Here is a 20,282-nt window from a genome sequence, read left to right as displayed (position 1 = left end):
AACTCTATAGCAACCACGAGCATTCTACTGCACCAGAATTTAGTACCTACTGACAGAAAGGAGGGGAAAAAGAGGTTTCCTGAAAGTGAAGTCTACATTTCTAATTTTATACACATATGAAATGCCTTTGTGGCCCATCCATAAAAAGTATGCAGAAAATAAGGTGATGTAGCCTGGTATCTGGTTTATGCTAACTCGATAGAAAATGATGGAGTGACCCAAGTATGTTAAAGCAGAGGGCCCCAGGAGTCTATCAAGTTGCTTACTAAAAGTGGATCCAATTTAGTGTTCTTCACATTTTTGCTTCCTCTTTGGGTAAGAAGTATGAAAACTGTGCGGATTCTTGTTAGTTGGATTATCAAAAAATGGGAATTTTAAGGGAGTCCTTCATTTTTAGGGGCGAGCGCAAATCGCTCTGTCCCCTGTAGTAATCTCTCTTTGGGCTTCCAACTACACCCATGTCACATCAGCCACTTTAATTGGTTTGTCGGCTTGCCTTTTAAAATCCGCTTGCTTTCATTTGTGAAAGGCATGCACACGTCATGCCTTTTCCGGTGTTGAGTCCACCTACACAGCACCGGTAAACTACTGAAAACATACGAGGCTCGATGTTTTCAGTATGGTTTCCGGACTACTTTATCTGTTTATTTTTCATGCAGCGCCATCGGGCTGGGTTTTTCCGTTTTCAATTTCAGCACGATCGCGCTGCATTTTACATAGTGCGATCGAGCTGCGTTTTTAATTTTTTTTATTTGTGTGGCAAGAAACGTCTGGTTAGGAGTTTACATCGCTAATAGCTCTAACTCGAGCATATGCGAGACCCGTTGCATTGAAAATGCTTGTTAGAATATTGCCAACAGGATGCTTCCCTTGCAAGATTTGTGTCTATCTTACTTTTCAAGCTAGTTTTCAAAGGGAACAGTAAGCAATGCACAATGAGAGAGTGCTTTACGGAAGACTAAATGCTAAACGTTCTTCAGTTTTACCCCTTAGATTCACTTTACTGTATATAGTTTGAACTGTTCAACAGTGTTTGGTGGTTATTGACAACACTGTTTTTGGACAAAGATTCCAGCCTGGGAAGCATCTAAACACCATGTTGCTCGGATCAGTGAACTCTATCATGACACCGGGGATACCACTGAGTGAAGCCACACAACAGAGTTCATCATGCTGGTAGAGTGCACCAAGGATGTATGCCGGCTATCCTTCTATTCTCTGTTTTTGTGTCTTAAATGCATACTGAACATTTTGAGCGATAGCATAGTATGAAGCTAGATATAATTTTGGGAAAAAACAAGAAAGAATACAAGAATACAAGAACTGACTTTGAAAAGGTAACTAATAAATATAGTTGTCAGTCAAATGCTTATTTTTAAGAAATAAATTCTTACAGAAATATGACATACATTTTCTGATACACTAATACATATTATTTAAATGTATCATAAAATCTCCAATAACTAAAGCTAAATACCATTATTTCTATCGGCACATGCCTCAGACCTACAAACAAACAAAAATCCATAATTAAAATACGTTTTCAAAGATGTACACCTTGGTGAAGTTTACAACTAATCCAATTCCTAAGCATACTTATCATAATAAGGGTGTGCATAGGTTAAGCCCTATTGAGGTATCAGTCAGCAAATAATTTCAATTACTCATGCAGATAGTAAAAGTGCATTGTGCAGTACCGAGTTTGAAGAAAGCCTCAAAAACAAATATGACCAAAGTAGAAAAAAATCAAGTCAATATCGAACCCATGCCAAGACTTCCTATGTTGTACAGCAAGTTCCTAATTTGTTTGAAAATCATTCTACTGCCCTTTGGCGAGACATATAGTCACTATTCAGGGGCGACTTATGAGGAACATTTCCTAACATAAGATAACACAATTTTTGTGCAAATATTGTTGATAGCAATGGCTAAATCCTGATGTATCATACCACACACCATCTTTGAACAGTTTCAGCTAGTGTCATTTGCAAGTGACGTGGCATAAAAGAAAATACAACACAGATCTGGAGTTGCTGAGTGCACTTTTCAGATACAATGTAAGGCCAGAAGCATCAAGTGTAAGAAAGATCTTCCCTCAGAGTGTTGAAATGAACACAGTGAACAACACTGAGAGTTTCACTGCAAGGGAGCAGGTGGGGGGACTCTGTCCTTAACCCGAGTCTGTGGGCCCAGGTCGAGCCCAGTATATTGCATTACTGGAACGGTGGGGATCACACTCCCTTCATAAGTGAAACCGGATAGCGAGGGTAGAGGGAATTCATTCTTTCTGGGTACACCTGCTCCATTACCAGGAACCAAAGCTGGAGGGTGGACGACAGTGATTGGAAGTGAGGGGCGCAGCAGGCAGACTTCTAATCTTCAAACTCTTGTCGTTGCCCCCTAGCACTGAGGGCACACATGATTTTTCCTTGAAATTCCCCCACCTCCCACAATAAAACGAGCATCAGGGTAGTCTAAGTAAAGTTTTTTAAATCTTTAACCAATTTAAGAGGCTCACTCTCAGGTACGGAGCATACTGGTAGAATATTTATGTTTAGACAGATGGTTTGTTTCAACACCACCACATCATTGAAAAAATCTATTAAGTTAGAGAGCACCCATGCATAGGAGATTTGCAGCTTTGTTACTTTCCTCCACAGGAGACAGACACCAAATTTAATAGGCCATCTGAAGTTCTTCCTCTTGTGGAGATTTTGGCCTTTTGCATAATGGAAACAAAAGCCTCAACTAACAGGCACTCTATTATTCAGGTTTCTTGGAGGAACAACACAGGGTAATTGCTTAGGATCTTTTTATAATTTTCCAGTTTTGTAAAGGATTTAAAGCCATGAATGCCCCACACCAATATACGTCCCAGCAATAGATGCCCTGGCTCCTACCAATCAATCTCGTCAACTCCTCTATCACGCCATGATGTGGTATGACGACCTTTTGAAAGGTGGGGAAAAAAAGTTTCATCCCTCCAAGAAATAGATGGCTGGGATTAGGGGCCTTCGTCCGTCCAAGGATTGTAGGGGGATCTGGCCACTTCAGAGGAGTGGAGTGTATCTTGATTCCCCCTAATTTTGGCTTCGCCATTTTGGAATGTAATGTCACTATTCTGTCCTGTGACCCACCCTGTTCCCACCAGCTCCTGTGAAAGCCTATTGTATGTCCTACACACAAGGACCTTGTTGTAAATATCTGATTGCGCTTTAACCTACTCTGGTCAGCTAAGAATGGAGCTCTTCTATACAAACCATGTTCCACCAGCTGCCAGCTGGCACTCTCCTAATCTACCTCAGAGCTATCTTGTAGACAGATCATGTGGGCTTCCATTCATTTAAGCTTCAACTAGACAATTCACCTCCTCAGAGGCAAAAAATACACACATTAACTCATCATCTGCTACAGTCTTAAAACCCACCAGTACCAAATCCTTTGAGGAAAGACTCTTTTTCCTTTTTATGTTTGCAAAGGTACTTCAGAGCCTAGCTCAATTTAGGGGATGGCTACAGGAAAGCAGAGTCTTCCTCTCAGAGTGAGGTTTAAAGAATAACTGCGGTGGTACTCTAAACCTAGTATCTTCCCCTACCTGGACTGATTGAGGCTTTCTTTTGAGAATCCTTAACTCCTCCCTCACCAGTTTTAATAATAGGAGAATGGGTTTTGGTTGGGGGACTCTCTATGGCACCTTCCTTCTAGATTTTCTCCTTTTTGTCTTTCCCTGCTGGTTTCCTCTACGGTAATGGTTTACTCAGCCCCCCATACCTGTCCTACTAAGCCTCTCCCCAAGAACTGGTTACTTACCCTTTGCTGCTTGTACTTCTTTTGTGGACAACTTATTAGATGACTGCCTAAACAGAGCCTCTCCATGCACTATCAGCTTTCTGCTATATTTTATGGTCCCCTCCTCCTGCTAGTAGCCCTCCTTTCACCTTCCATTCTAAAGGACATACTGATACTATATTTTTGACAGAACTATTCACTTCCCTTTGGCGCTCCCTATGTTCAAGACTTGGTAAGGTCTCTTTGAAACAAAGGTCTCACCCTAACATAAGAAATAGATGGAATGCTCTCATGGGACCTACATGGATCTCCTACCATGGGAATTCACCCCTGTAAGCCCACTCCCAGTGCAGACTCCTCAGTCATTTCCTTCAGATATATGACTTATGTTTTCAAGGAGCTGGATCTGCTTATCATTTTGGGTGTTACCCAGTACTATGGCTTTTAGCATTCCCTGGAATTTTACTTACATAAGGGATAAGAGGCTCAGCTTTGCCAGATCTTGAGCAAACTCAGACACATTTGCCTGAGAAGAGGTCTCATTGGTGAATTCATAGATATCACCTGGAGCCTCATTCATTACTCTTTCACCCAGCTCCTCAGGCAATGTAGTGAGTATCCCCTCAATTTGGATTTTACTAGACGGTTCTTTTAGGTCTAGTTTTACTCCACCTTTCCTCACTGCCACTGGTGAAGATGATAATCTGGGGAGGTCGTATGCCCATAGTACCTCCCCACATCATTTGACACCCTCCATCAGGCTAGATAAACTTGATAACTACAACTCTTAAATCGCAGACAGGTACTACTAATAGGAGGATGGGCAGTCCTAGCAACATCTGCCTTTTCAACAAAAACATCACTGTGATCAACCACAGATACCTTGGAGGTTGGATCATTACAGGGAATAGGAAAGTCACCCCCACTCTTGGGTACATCATTTGAGTATTTCATAGTCTCTACAAGATTTCATCTCATAATGTCCTTAGATAAGGAGTAGTAGTCTGGAAGGTCATTGCCATCCCACCTTCACCAATGGAGCAGCCTACATTGAGGGGGTTGGTTACCAATGACCAAACAGGAACAGTAGTCTCCATAAAGGTTTCTTCTGGTTTGACTATTGATTTATCTTACATCAGCATGGTTGCCATATTATCATCATCTAACACCTCAATTGTCTTGATTGTTGGGATCCTTGCTTTTAAAATGCTTAGTGAGAAAGTCCCACAGGGATGATGGCAACCCAGCTACTGGCCTAAGCAAATTCTCTTTCTGCTTCCCCTTATGCATTGAGTTTCTGATTTTACTGACTAGAGAAATGCTTTAATTAAGGTTCCACCAGTACCACCACTCTCTCATGCTTATCTTGTTTTAGTCTATGTTTCGAAGAGGCACAGTTCACTTGTACTAAGTGCAATTTTTGAATCACAGGGCTATCAAATACATCAGCAGTTCGCAAAACTCCCAGTTTCGGGATGGATTTGACCCACTTAACTCAGGGTGGCCCAGGCAGTACCCTTCTACAGAAGTTGGTGAATCCTGGTGCATCACATATTACCATTCTTGAATCCACCCTGCCCCTAACCTAGGTTCAAACTTTCACCTGGTGCTGTCCCGCCCTGCTCCCCCTCCGACAAACCACAGCAGGCATCATTCATGAGTGACCCCCTCTTTGTATCCATTTTTGACACTGCCATAGCCTGCGTAACTTCAGGGGAATCCTCATTCATTAACTGAACAGAGGCGTAATATACATGCACCATCTCCAAGGTATCCTCTTGCTCACATACCTCGTTGAGGCCAACAATGGCTTTCCCCAAGCCTTCCACACTTCTCTTGAAATATTCCAGGGGAAAAACCTCTGTCGACCACCCCAGGGGTGACAGATGCAGATGTATGCCGTATTTCTGAAACAGGAGGGGATACTGAAGGGGTAGATTGTACAGAAGGTCCCACATGTCATTTTAGAGTACATTTCTCACAATCACGCTCTTTCCCAAACTGACTCCTGGTCATCCTGCTTCTCGATCGCAGCAAACGTTCCAGCATCCCAGTTCAGCACCATATCCAAGCACCATGTCCAAATAGAGTGCTAACACAGCCAGTAACAAGGGCTATAGGTTTTCCTCCAAGACCTCAGAACACCTGCTAGCACCTCCTAAAAACTCTTAGTAAGCCTTACTGCCTTGAAGCACTTTATGCTGAAATGGGCCAAACTACTGGAGGTGCTAATGGTGTGGTGTGAGATAGATGGGGGATATTAATAATTGTAATTACAGAGAAGGTTCTCAGTGGAGGGTGTCTAAAGTATAGGCGACTCGTGGCCTCATTTGACGCACTGGTATGCACCACAAAAAGAGAGCATGCACTAGGAGCAGGAGGACAGTGATGTGCTAGGGTCTAGCATATTGCTTGCCTTTTTGCAATAAAACCAAATGTAAAAAGCTCCAACCTTCACATTAAAATTAAAAGTTAGATTAGTTCGCATTTTTGTGAACTAAATGCAACATTTCATTATTTGTTTGGTGCATACTTGTTTCAGTATTTTTGTAGATGCTTTTGAAGTTCAAAAGGTAGAAACTAGTTAGTCTGGGGCCCCATCTTCTAGTAGTAATGCAGCAGAGGACGACATAAGTCAAAAAGTTATGAAGATCTGCTTTACTTCGTGACCTTCAGGGTGTGCAGAATATTATTTACAGTTGGATGCATGGAGTGCGTCAAAAGTAGTGGGCCTGTCCAAATGCCGGGTAGGCCGAGGATGAAACCAAATGCTTGCACAGCGCACATGCGCTGAGTCGCAGGTACATGCGTCTATTCAGGTACTAAAATATTAACTCGGAAAACTCAAAGTAAATTTGCAGAACAATACAATATACAAAATGTATACATTTGAACACATGTTTTGAATCAAAGTGTAATTCAACTATTTTTGTGTTTTTCTCTTACCTTGAAGAATGTCATGGTCGATCCGTCCCGGACGGCCCCATATTCTATCTTGGTTTGTTTTGCCAAATCATCCGCCGAATCTATAGGGGATTCCATACGCTCCACAGTGAGAAAGGCCGCTAGGTTGGCAGTATATGACGATATTATAATCAAGGTAAAGAACCACCATATGCCTCCCACTATCCTGGTGGAGAGAGCTTTGGGCATCAGCTCTGAGCCTGTTACAGCAGCACCAAGGCAAGAAAGAGTATTAAAACACACCACAAGACAAAGTATGCGCACTCCATTGCACCCTGCTTAAAGCTACACATATATTTGTACGCATGTGTTTCTGAGCTACTACAGAAGAGGCAGATAGGTTTACTCAAAAATATTATAGCTCGAGAAGATATTCTTTATATGAAGGAGTAGCAAGGTTTTATGACAAATTTGCCATTTTTATGGATCTCACTGATTCATTTTTTTAACTGTTCTGCTCTACCTAGCATTCTAATTGCCAAATTATTTGGCCTTTTCGTGTTTCCCGTCCTTTTGTTTTGTTCTGTTTGGTGAGACTTTGGAATTTTAGTGTTTTCTCATTTTATCAGCTTATCTATAAAGCTTGAGATAATCCTGGGAATGTCAATGTCATAAACGAGAAATCTATCACCAAACATAAAGTACAATGATCTACTTTATGGGGTAAGTGGGTACAATTAAAGTGAGGGTGGTTTATTTCTCGAAGAAATGTTGAGAGGTCTGAGCAGAAAACAACAGGCTGGCTCTGCAATATGACTGCCTAACTAATAAGATATTAGCCAGCCACATTGCATAGTCATGGCTTACTTTTGCTCTGGCATTTCCTTTTCCAAGAAACCATTGAATAGGAACATGAGCAATGAGAATGAAAAGCCCTTTTCCAAATGTATTTTTAAAGTCTTATATATGAAGCAAAATGTAACTCCAGTCTGCCATTTTCTGGTTCTGTTGTTTGTTATTTATTGATTTTAATTAGACTCAGATCTTTATCTACATTTGCGGTCATTTAATGAAGCCCATTCACTTACACAAATCAGGCTTGTGACTATTAAGCAGCTTTCTTTAATTATCACTTATTTCGTCTAAAAATGAAGAGATAACGTTGGTGACAAATCTCACTATAGGAATCCAGGTTATGGGTTCAGTCATTTGCAATAAACGGGCAAAATGTATCTAGGATGTACACAGATTCATGGGTGCACGGCGTTGTCTCATATACTGAGATATATATGTCATTACAAATGTCAAATCTATCTATTTACTAGAGTTGTTCATGTGCCCAAGCGACCAGTCTGACCATGACAGAAGTTACTGATCGCAGCACCAGAGCTAGATGTCAGTCAGATCGATATGGGTTAAACTTTATGTCGGAAATTCTTTATTTATATTGAAGCAAGGACGCATTAAAAAAAAAACCTGTTTCTAATTATGTGCTGGGTGGCACTCAAGATCGACATTCTAACATGTTAGACGTTTTTATGGGTCCTGGGTCAAAAACCACCTACTGGACCCTCCCATGTCATGAACAACTGTGCTATCTTCTAACGTTAGCCATGTCAGATGCCATGAATTAACAGGACAAGGTTGCGCCAAAATCTACGAATAGATTTTGAAGTACAAATGTGGGACCGTGAAAGGGTATGGGCCTAGGGAATAAGGCCCAACTGTACCCTCTACCCCCAACTCTACCTGCACTTTCGACATCAAGTCGTATCAATATTTGAAATGATCAAATGAGTGTGAATAGGACCTTTTTTTGATGGATATACATTGGATATACATTTTTTCGATGGATATACAGGAAAATTATGTCTTCTTTTCTGTCTGTCTAGTGGTCTAATGTTAGCCCAGTAAAGGACAATGTAGGTCAAATTTTAAGTATATCCACACAATATATATTTAAAATCAATGCATCTGAATTGGCAGTTAATTACATAAGTAGTAGTTATCCTGAAACCCTGGTCAGTCTTTTGGAGGAGGAACACGCTGTACAGCTATCACATGTAACAAGGGCAATCCCAAAGCCAAATGAGCTTTTCAGGTTTTGAGCATCAGCAGTTTTGTATTTACTAGAATATACTACTAGAAGTATTCGACTAATTGATGCATTCAAACTGCTTTAAAAAACGTACATTTCTTAAATCAAGTAGTAAACTAGCCAGTTTCCACAGAAATGGACAATGAGATTTTGGGACTTGCAAAATAAATTGAATGATTGTCACATTCCCTTGGAAAATTTAAAAATCTGAAACAAAATCTGAAAAGATCATCCACTGATGAATGGTAAGGATGTAGAACATTTCATTGGTTTAGATGACACAATGATTTCCGGACAAAGGTAAATATTTATGCTTTTAAATCATGGAGCATTGTAACTTTCAGATATCTTATGCTTCATTTTTGACTGCATTTTCCAATGGCCCGTATATTTGGTTCCTCTATTTGTTTGCTATATTGGACATTGTGGGTTGAATTCGTTTAACTAAAAATGGGTTATTAATGTTAATTTGAAAATCTTAGATCAATAAAAGAAAGATTTTCATTGCTACAAATGTGAACAAAGGAATGTGTGCATTATTTGTGGTATTTAAACATAGATTTATGCTACAAGTGTCTAGAAGCAAATGGTGTATAATGTCAAAATCCGTAATTTGTTCATCATCTAATGCTAGAATAGCCAAACAAATCTAGTACCAAACCTTTGCAAATAGCTCCTCTACTATAACTGGACAGCAACATACTAATGAAAAAATAAACTCTCTTCCTACAAGTATATGTTAACGGTCACATCACTCAGGGAATTGGAAAAGGTTGCCAGTTTGCAAAATAAAGCTAGAATACATCCTGCATTTGTTTTGCTTACTCATACAATTACATATTCTTAAATAGTGTGTGGTATCAGAGTTTTCTCCATGTTGCCTATCTTGAATTGAAATTGTTTTAGGGTTGTATATCCCAAAGACTGATTTTAGGTTTTGAAAGTGATGTAATTGTGCTAAATCAAAATGTGGAATTCATGCACAAATACCTGCTCTAGGCAACCCACAGCTTGGCTAACATCAAACACATGCCAAGATTGTCTCCGAATGGGCTATCTTGAACACCTGCTCAAAATTGTGAAAGTAAAAGCAGACAGATACTATTTTTCCTACACAGATAACATCTTAGACAATCAGCATGGCTCTGGTAATGCCTACTGTATAGGAGTGGTAAAATAAGAACCATAATGCATTATTTTAGTAGCTAGAGCAAAGATGCAGCTCTTTGTCATAAATTCCATTGGTGTGTGACACAAGCAGTTTGCTGAAACACCACTGTTCAGTGCAATACAGACACATGACTCTTGGGAAAGGTGTGACTGCTCACTGCCTCTCCTTCTGTCTGCCTCTCTCTCATCCAAGGGCTGATGCCGGTGTTGGCCAGCTTTCAATAATGAAGATGGTTTGCCTCCATTCACATCGAGCAGGAGTCAGCTAGCAAATGCTTGACTCATGTGGACTCTGCAGATGCAATCATCGCCATTAGGAAAGGATTTTTAAATTAAAAAATTAATGCTTATTTGGATGAAAGTGATGATATCCTAGAATAGGAGGCCAATCCCCCTTGAACAATTCTGGGCTGTGAGTTGTAATTTCTCCAGTTTATATAGATTAGAAGACCTGAGTTCAGATTATCACAAGTTCGATGTCATCAAAAGGGCGACAGCTCCTAGCATCATCTCTGCATTATGCATTTCGTGCTGACTGGCAATTTTCTGTGGTCACTTCATTGCTAATCTCACCACAGTCACCAAAGCACTGAGGGAGCTATTCATATCAAACATTGCATGTACCTGGGATGTTCACAAACAGTTTTGAATGTTCGGACATGAAAAATGCTGTGCAGGTGGACCACAGAATAGCGTGGTATAACCATGTCAAGAAAATAAAGCTGATCCTTGACACTAAATTGTGTGGCCTAGGAGCTGTGCTAATGCAAAATGCCACAATAAGTGATCAGTACATTGCCTTTGTTAGTATAGCACTCTAGAACACTGAATTTGAAGTAGTTGTCAATTTGTGTGGGTAGCAACACCTCCACTCCAAGTGTACGGCCATGATCATCAATTTACAGTGATCTTAGATCACAAGCCAGTTTCACAGGTTGTACTAGTAGATGAATTGTGTGTCATCTACAGAGCCTAAGCTCCACTGTAGCCTATTTTCCTAGAGCAGAAAATGGGGCTGCTTTTTTCCCTGTCATCCGCAAGAAGCAATCTATGTTAAAATAAAGGGGGCACAAAGAATGAGATTAACGTTTTTTTTAGCTGGACCAGATGCTCCTTGCTTTGTTTGCGCTTAAATAAATGGATCCATCAAGTTTTCAAGACCAATAATTTCAATTATTTTTAGAAATCACATTCCTTTGGTTGAGCTTCCACCAAAATGCATTTGTCAATGTGACACAATAGCTTTCGCTGTCAGAAAGTGACCAGCTTCTAAAAGGGCTATTATGCACTTGTCCTCTCTAAAGCACGATCAGTGAATGAAATAGTGTACTGTCATAGAGGAAATGGTGGAGTGGGTAATGGCTTTGCCAAGTTGATGGGCCAAAACATCAATATAATCTATATATTTCCTTGCAAAGAGTCCAACCACTGACACAAGGAATAGTACACTTAACTTCACTTTTAAAATAGGCAATACATTCTTGTGATAATTAATGATTTATCAAAGTATTGAAAGACCGAGGTCCTCATTCTCAAAGGTAAAGTAACACTTTTGTGCAAGTTTACAATTGTTTGCTATTCACAAAGTGATTTACGAGTAGTATCTTTACCAGTGCATAGTCACTGCACATAAAAAGATAGGTGTCATACATTAAAAGTTCCCAGTCAGCTGGACCACTGTGTTATTGAAGAAGATTGGTAAAAGCGGAGAAGACCATTAAGAAAGGCATGTTTGCTCCATCTCTCTTTCATTCAAGCATGGCCTGTTGTCAGTTGCAGCTTACTTCAAGAAAGTGGAAAGATTTCCACTTTTAAATTAGTTCTTAGTTATACCAGAAAAAGTGTTTGTCTCGGTTTCTGTGCACTGAACAAGACAGAACTCTTTATGTGCAGAGACTCCCCAGTTGTATAGATACTACTCATAAATCCCTTTATAAACAGCAGACAATTGTAAACATACCCGAAAGTTACTTTTGTGAATTAAGTCCTGAGCTCATAACTCAGTAGCAGGTGATGCAGTACTTTCTAAAATAGAGAAAATGACAAGAGTGTATGGTCTACCAGAACACCTGCAATCATATTTCAAGGATAGGAGTTCTACAGTTTCTTGGCAGAGTTAGGCTCTAAGGTAGCCAGAAGGCCTGTGATAAGGCACAATGAGTTTGGACAGTTTTAAATAAAGTAAATATGCCTCACATAAAAATAGCAGAGGAAATTAATCCAGACAAATTAATGATCTATGCTGATGTCTTTAGTGTTACTGCAACAACCCAATTAATCAACCAAGTGCTCTCTTATTTGAATTGTTCATAACCAAACTATGACCTTCAGGATACTAGATCACACATTAAAAACACCAAATCAGCAGCGCTACTGTGCTATTGAAGAAGATTGGCAAAAGTTGAGAAGACTTTTAAGAAAGGCATGCTTGCTACATCTCTCTCTCTCACTTAGGCATGGGCTGTTGTCAATGACTGGCTGGTTCATTAAAGTGGACGAACTTCTCACATCTATATTAGCTCTTAGTTAACCAGCAAAAGTGGCTCAGTTTCTGTACACTGAGCCTTAGAGGACTATCATTCACTGCAAATGTAATACCATGGCAGGCAAATGTCAATATAATGTTCAGTCTGTGATGTGCTCAATGCCAATAACCATACTTACTAACTCCCTCAAAATAAATGTACTGAATGGCCATATTTCAGGGATGACCCACAATTAAATGATCAATTGCTAAGTATGAAATTAATCAGCAATATTTTTTTCAGTAATTGTATGCTTTCAATTTATTGAGGTAAAAGCAGACCAAAGCGTAAAAAATTTTTATAGGTTTTTACATGAAGCTGAATTATGAAATTACCAATGCTCCCAACCTTCAAGCAGCTTATGTGAGAATGTGAAAATGAAAAATTAGCTTAGATCACATTTGTCCAAACAGGTGTATCTATAAGCACCTCTGATTGGACAGAGATAAGTTGCACTCATGATGGCTTGTGGGAGGATGTTTCAGAAAGTCTTGTAAACCAGAAGATGTTTTTCTTTTATTTCTGTCTTTAAACAACATGGAACACGAATACATGAGTATCTTCTCCACAATATAATTTGACCATAATATTGTGGTCAGAATCTAGTGACTGCAAAAACACTGAGGCAGATAAGTATTTTATTTTTTATTTTTGTCAATAATATTGATGATTAGATATTGTTTACTAAAATATTGTGGTATTTAATATAGATATTTATAATGCATTCTTAATTTGAATGATGTTTTTAAATTGCATCATTGTTTCATAACATTTTTTTTAATGTTTGCCCTTCAACTGTTCACTAAGTGATGCAGTACACTTTGACGCTGTATGTCTAAACTATGTGAATGCCATTTACAGATACTCCAAGGGGATTATTTTAAATTTAGTATTTTATTTTGAACAAGTCACTTTTACCACAAAGGTGGTAACATGACAACAACTAGACAAAAAAGACATTAAGAACGTTCTGGGCTACTTTACTCTAGATGAACTATATTGTTGTTACTTTCTTCAAACTGAGGTCATCTGTGATCCCTTAGGTGCAATATTTGAATTTTGATCTATACAGTATTGTTGTTGACTGCAAAGCATCTTGCATCAGTAAATACCCTGTTAACATATAGAACTTGCATGAAAGGTGCTGTAGATTAACAGAGTAGATCTACTGGCTGCCAGGGCTGTAAGCAGCCACAAAATGTCAAAGTGGCTTTGACATGGGTACTTATTCTACTGGTAACCAGTGTAGAAATGTCACTGTAGGTGTAATGTGTTCTTTTTTTCAAAGCAGTAGCAATGGGTGATCTACATTATATGTGTGGATTCTGCAGTCCTGCAGGTAGGCACTGCGTATGGTTATGTGTCTGTTGATTTAAGCACCACTCTTACATTATCAGAATGGAGAAGTGCAATGACAGTAGATTTTTATCAGAACACCTATAAAGTAGTAATATAAACTCCAACAGAACTTAATAGGAGTATAAGCTAAAGATTTGTATTCGAAGGCACACCAGTATTTTGACTGCAGTTGCTGGTGTGTGATTGCAACCAAATGTTGTTATCTGACAAGAGTATTCAATGCACATGTGTATGGCATGATCGCAACGAAATGACTGAGCATAGCCATTGGTCATGATAAAAAATTTTTCAAAAGCAATAATGAAAGGGTTGATACTCCTGTCACCACTTTGGAGCATCACTACATTACTGACTTAAAAGTAATCAATGATGCACCTTAATTTTGAAAACGTAACCTTGAATCTCAATAGTTTCTGGAACATGGAAAAGAAGAACGGATGGGTGATAATGTTGAATTGTGCCAACATGTTTACACTCATCATCCAAATTCCATATGGCAAATCTGTATAATGAATTTCATAAAGATTATTATGCTACACAGACGTATGTAGCTGAGCTGCAATTATTTTCTAAAACAGTTTGAGAGAAATAACTATTTTTATACTACGCCTACATATTTTTACCTTTGAAATCAAATAGCAGTTTTCTTTTTTTAGCAGTAGTAGCATGACTGCTTGATTTATGCCAACTGTGACTGAGGCTGCTTTTAAAGAGGCAATAAGAATATACAACAAATCATACAAATCCGATGACACCTGAATACTGCTGGTAGACAGGTATCCAACGGTGAGAGTGTACATTTCATAGTTTTAAGAGTTTATAGAATTGAATTTCAGGGACAGATACAAATAACATCTGTTGATTCATCAATATAATTTCAACTAGTCTCAATAGGTTCAACTTTCCAGTTATCTTCTTGGTGATCTTATACACCTGAGCCAGAGAGAATGACTTGATTGTCTGCCCATCCAATAGTATATGTACTGCTATAGAAGGTGGCCTTCTCAGAGAAAAAGAGCAATTCCATATAATTCCATATAATGTACATGGATTTGGCAATGCTATAATTGTTGAAACTAAGAGCATGCAAAGGTTTTAACTTCACCTACAAATTCAGACAAAATTCAAAAGAAACAATGCTTTCGAACAGCCTAGTGATGTTGCCAGTATCTTCTGATATGAAGATCTGCAGGTCATGGTCTGTACTAATTGGATGTTTTTATCAGCAGGATGTCTTGCTTGTGAAAGGCAGGACATTTTGGGGTTGGAACATTTTCACAGATGTAAAGGTGTGGTGGGGCTAGAGAGGAGGATGGAGTACCAATGGATGAAAGATTTAAATTATTCATTTAATTCTAGTATTGGAATATTTCTGACGGTGAAATGATACCAGGACTGCAAGAAATTCATGATTTTTGCATGGTCACTAAAAGTGGGTGAAAATGCATAATTTGTTTGCAGTGAAATGTGTGAATGTCCATTTAAGTGTTGCAAAATGATGGTATTAAGCCAAACTGTGGTTTGCCGGTATATCCCGTAACATTTTTCATGTGAGCATGCACTTTAAGTAAAAAATACTTTCAAGATATTGGCAGGAAATTGCCACAATACACTTAAAGCCACTGACTACTCCATACCTCTTTTGTGTGCAAAAATAATGCAAAATTGCGTAATTTTACATTTTAAAGTCATTTTGGGAGTTTTGTATAAAGCAAACTCCATAAATTCTGCCAGTGTAAATAAAATCTCTCACAAGCCTAACAGTTGGTTTTAATTCTTCGCAGTTTTCTGGACCTTATTTTTGTAGGTATAAGAACTCTCTGCACGGTGACACTGCTATTGCATTCTGGCCATAAAATGTCATTGATAAAATTGGTTTCACCCAATTATTCCGTGTAGTAGATGGAGCAGGAAATGCACCAATGGAATAAGAGATACATCACATATAGTCTACAGTGTGCATTTACATAATTCATATATATTACAAAAATACCACTTGCACTTGCTATGTAACTTGTGGCAAAGGAAAATGTATGTGCCATATAGTAAAACCTATTTTTATAAATCAATAAGTCACCCAAAAAGGCACACTGTAAGAACAAAAGGGAGAGGACCTAATCTATTTTTTTTAAAAGTGCCACATTTCTATTAGTACAAGATGTGCCATCAAAATGACTGAATGCCTAAAAGATATTTCACTGTGTAGCTCTAGCTTCATTTCGAACAGGACAGGCCTAGGTGGAATTAAGATATTTAATTGCTATCCCTGCCTTGGAAAATACTAATAAAGTCCTTCAAATTTATTTCTTACTAATTTCAAAATCTACTTTAATAGTGAAGTTAGGGCCTGATTTATACTTTTTTAGCGCCGCATTTGCGGCATTTTTTGACGCTAAAGCGGCGCAAACTTACAAAATATAATTCCATTTTGTGCGTTTCTGCCACTTTCGCGTCAAAAAATGACGCAAATACGGTGCTAAAAAAGTATAATTATGGGCCTTAGTTTTTTGATAACATATGGGGTAAGTAGCTTTATAAAAATGTTTTTAAGGTGTGAGATCAGTTCTACAACTCATTACACCCCCAGAACTGAGAGCAGAATACAAATAATTGAGTAGGAGATTAATGACCCGGGCGGTCAAAACAATGCCCTACATTTAAATACAGGGAGGACAGGTGAGTGTTAACGGATTACCATGTTGCAGGTATTGGCTATGTGGAAGTGGAAATGGTCAGCTGGTAGAGCAAGGGGCAGCCTTAGTACTACCTCTTTTGACTTTGACATGCAAAGAATGGCTTCTTCCATTAATTCCAAGGACCCTCATAGACAGCCAGTCTTTAGAAACAGTGGGGGAGAGAACCAGTTTGGTTAATTTTAAGTAGGAGGAGGTCTCATCTAAAAAGGAGAGCGGTCAAGAACCTATTGGAACAGGAACACCTGGTTAATTTCAGAGTAAGGCACAGTGCAGGTGCTGCAAATGGAGATAGGAGGACTGCAAGAAAATAGAAAGGATTAGATGGCAGAACCTCTCTAATCACTGACTAGTGTACAGGACAAATCTAGCACATCAACCACCTCCTCCTCAGAACATTCTTGGAATGTCAATACTCTCTCTGTGGAAAAAGGCCCTACTGGAAGTAGATTTCTCACTCATGGCTTCTGCTGGAATAGGAGGAATAGGAGAAATCACTTGAGGACTCAAGGACGTCTGAATCCTACTACAGACAAAGGATGAAATGGTTGGCCTCCTGTTTGCCTACTTCAGGGGCACAAAAGATCCTAACAAACAGCCTGCTGCACACAGAGAAATGGACCCTCATTGAGAGCTGACTTGCTAGAAAGAGGTTCCTGGAAGACTGCCCTAATGATCTAGGGACTAAAGGGCTGAACAGAACAAACATTCACAGACCTTTGTAAATTAAGGCTTGATTTAGAGTTTGGCAGATGGGTTTCTTCAGCACAAATATTGAATATCCTGTGTGCTTTACCCAATACAGTAGGATATAAGGCACTTGTAATGATGGCAATGGGATATCTGTCACATATGTGACAAAGTAATGAATTTTCAAACTGTTAATTAGGCCATTACTAAGTTTTTTTTGTATCTCTGAAGGCACAGGGCAAGGTATGTGACATGTGCCAAGGGAGGTTGTTCTCAAGGAAGACAAGAAAAACTGGTTTGTCACACTCTGAGCTTATTAACAGGGATGCGTGAAAATGGTGTAATTTGTGGTTGCGTAATTATGTGAAATTACTGCAAAATTGTCTACATTTATGCATAGTCATGCAAAATGCATCTTACACTCCGACAAATTGCCTGAACAGTCCATTCTGGTAAGAATTCACCTTGTAAATATGATTACAAGCTGATTTCACGTCTCTCACATTCAAAATAATGCCACTCGTATTCAGATTTGCAGTTTCATGGTCAAAATTACCTGAACAGTGCACTTGGGTAAAAAATCTACCTGAAATGTTTGTTGACTGCTTGCATCAAAGGAACTGCCACTTGTGTACAAAACACTGCAGCTCATTATGGATTTGTAGATTCATGCTCAAAATTACCCTAACTGCCGACCCAGGTAAAAAATCTATCTGAACTGTTTGCTGACTGCCAGTGTTAAAAACCAACTGCTGCTTGCACCCAAAAATGACCTGAACATTTTATCTTGCATTACAACTTTTCCCCGGACAGGTCTCTCACTATGCAACATGCTGTAATAGCGTAAGCTCTGTAATTTTACATTAATTGCAGTACTCAAAATTCACAAATTACATTGGCTTTATTAAAAGTTGGCCCAGACCTACTTATTACCTCGCTGAAAATTGGTTCAGTGGGACCTTGTGGTTACGGTATCAGTCCTTTTGGAATCTGCCTGGAAACAGCTTCTGGCCTTGTCCTAATGGAAGTCACTTAGGCCCATATTTATACTTTTTTAGCGCCGCATTTGCGTCATTTTGTGACGCAAAAGCGGCGCAAACTTACAAAATACAATTGTATTTTGCAAGTTTGCACCGCTTTTGCGTCAAAAAGCGGAGCAAGTGCGGCGCTAAAAAAGAATAAATATAGGCCTTAATCTGAAGCTGCAAATCTATACGATCAACTCTCAACAGTAGCGCAATCTGACTTTGTCCCGCTTGGAGCTTTTGGCACCAAAACCAGCGACTTCAGTGGAAATCTAATGATGATATTCCTGCCAAAGCCCTTGATTCTGCCTCACTGGAAGATTTTCACTCCTATTGAGATGGTAACATCTTTGATTGGGATGACCCACTTCGTGTACCCGTCCTCTGCTCCATTGTGCTCGGCCTGAAATCGCACATACCTCCTGGTCAACCACAATCTGTTGTTTTCAATGGTGCTTTACCTTTTTCTAGGCTCTTTTTGCCTTAAAGCATTAAAGCAAATCGTACTTCTGGTGCCCCTTATACAATTTTTAAGATCTTGGTGTTGTTAAGCTCATTCAATATTTTGTTAGGTGGTTTGGGAATTTTTTTGTGTTGTTGTTTATACTTTAAAATTGTTGGTACTACTTGCATTTAGAACACATTTCTCTGGGGATTGATTGCTCATTTTGGCATAGTTACCAAGGTTTGTGCAGAGATTTGATCAGAACTGTATTTTGAGGTAACCATTGAGTAAATCAATTTGATAGAAGTCACAGCCTCCTAAATTAATAACCAAAGCTCTGACAATGACTGTCTCTTAATATTGCATAGTTGGTTAGTTTACCTCTATTCAATATTGTGCCCTACTTTCATACTCTAATTGTCTTAACATTTTCGAATTTTGCAACTGTATAAAGGTGTTATAGACGGATTTTCCATAGTCCTTTTTTCAGTACTTTTTCTTATTTTAAAAACTTTTGATGGGCATTAATGTGTGCCATCCTTACATGAAACTCTTTATTTAGAAGAATAAGGAGATTTTCTATACCAGCTTGACTTGGGTGTGTTTGTCATTAATTATGCATAAAGGCCTACAAGTTCTCTATATGTTTCTGAACATGTTTGTGAATTATTATATTTCTTGGAAAGCACTTGCTTTTTACTAATAGCATATATGAATGTTTTTGCTACAATCTTTCAGTACAGATTTAACATTTATGGAGAGTTTAGTTGTGAAGCCTTGATCAATAAGGTGATTTTCAAGCCTGACACCTTTGATGCAGGTAAACTTCCAGAGGGAAATGTATTTATCGAGATGTGAGTGAATGCACTTTTTCATGAATCTCAGAGAAGGCAAAGTGAAAAGAAATTTGTATTTTTAATTTGGGGCACAAAATAAGATCTATGCCCATTTTCACTTTTAGTGTTATTGGCCTATGTCCACTTAAATATAGCAATACTTAACTGAAGCTGTGGCACAGGTTTTATATTCATTGGTGAAAGTGGATTTCACGTCAGCTTTTCAAGTCTCAGACTAATTGCTTGCTGTCCTTAAAAACTAGCTAACCAGCAGCTTTACCACCATGCCTGTAGTATATTGACATGACTCGAGTGCAATACTGATTAACAGGCAAAACAGCTAGACAACTTGCTGGAAGTCAATACATTTACCTAATAATGAGGCTTCAAACATGACCCATATTGTTCCTAGCCTATATTTACACACAGCTGTCAACAATTACACGCATAACTCCGAATCGCCAAGGTAGGATGAAGTCATCATTAGATACATCTTGTGATCAGAAAGTGGCTGTTTTCAATAACTGACCAAAGCAACAAATCTTTTATAGCGGGGGCCACAGTATGTGAGGAATTGTCGCACCCATTGCAATAATGTTCTACACAGAGCACGTCCCCACCATTCTCCTACAGTAAGTGGAAATGCTACCGTAGAACACCACAGAAGATCACCACCACCCACAATTGCAGAACACCAGTGAATCATGGTGGAAATCAAGCTCCTGACGAGTGCACCTACAAAAATAAA

General features: G+C 38.9%; 1 protein-coding gene across 5 annotated transcripts in view; it reads right to left on the bottom strand.

Moving 5' to 3' along the window:
• Window positions 1-20,282, bottom strand: part of GRIK1 (glutamate ionotropic receptor kainate type subunit 1) — a 990,817-nt gene that overhangs the window by 158,985 nt on the left and 811,550 nt on the right. For all 5 annotated transcript variants that reach the window (XM_069204055.1, XM_069204056.1, XM_069204053.1 and 2 more), the window contains one exon: window positions 6,736-6,953. In XM_069204055.1, the coding sequence (XP_069060156.1) occupies window positions 6,736-6,953 (218 nt within the window). The remainder of the gene's footprint in view (window positions 1-6,735; window positions 6,954-20,282) is intronic.

This window comes from Pleurodeles waltl, chromosome 8 (genome assembly GCF_031143425.1).
Source record: "Pleurodeles waltl isolate 20211129_DDA chromosome 8, aPleWal1.hap1.20221129, whole genome shotgun sequence".
Classification (NCBI taxonomy): Eukaryota; Metazoa; Chordata; class Amphibia; order Caudata; family Salamandridae; genus Pleurodeles; species Pleurodeles waltl.
Note: the sequence above shows the minus strand (reverse complement) of the source record. Positions and strands in the feature narration are given on the sequence as shown.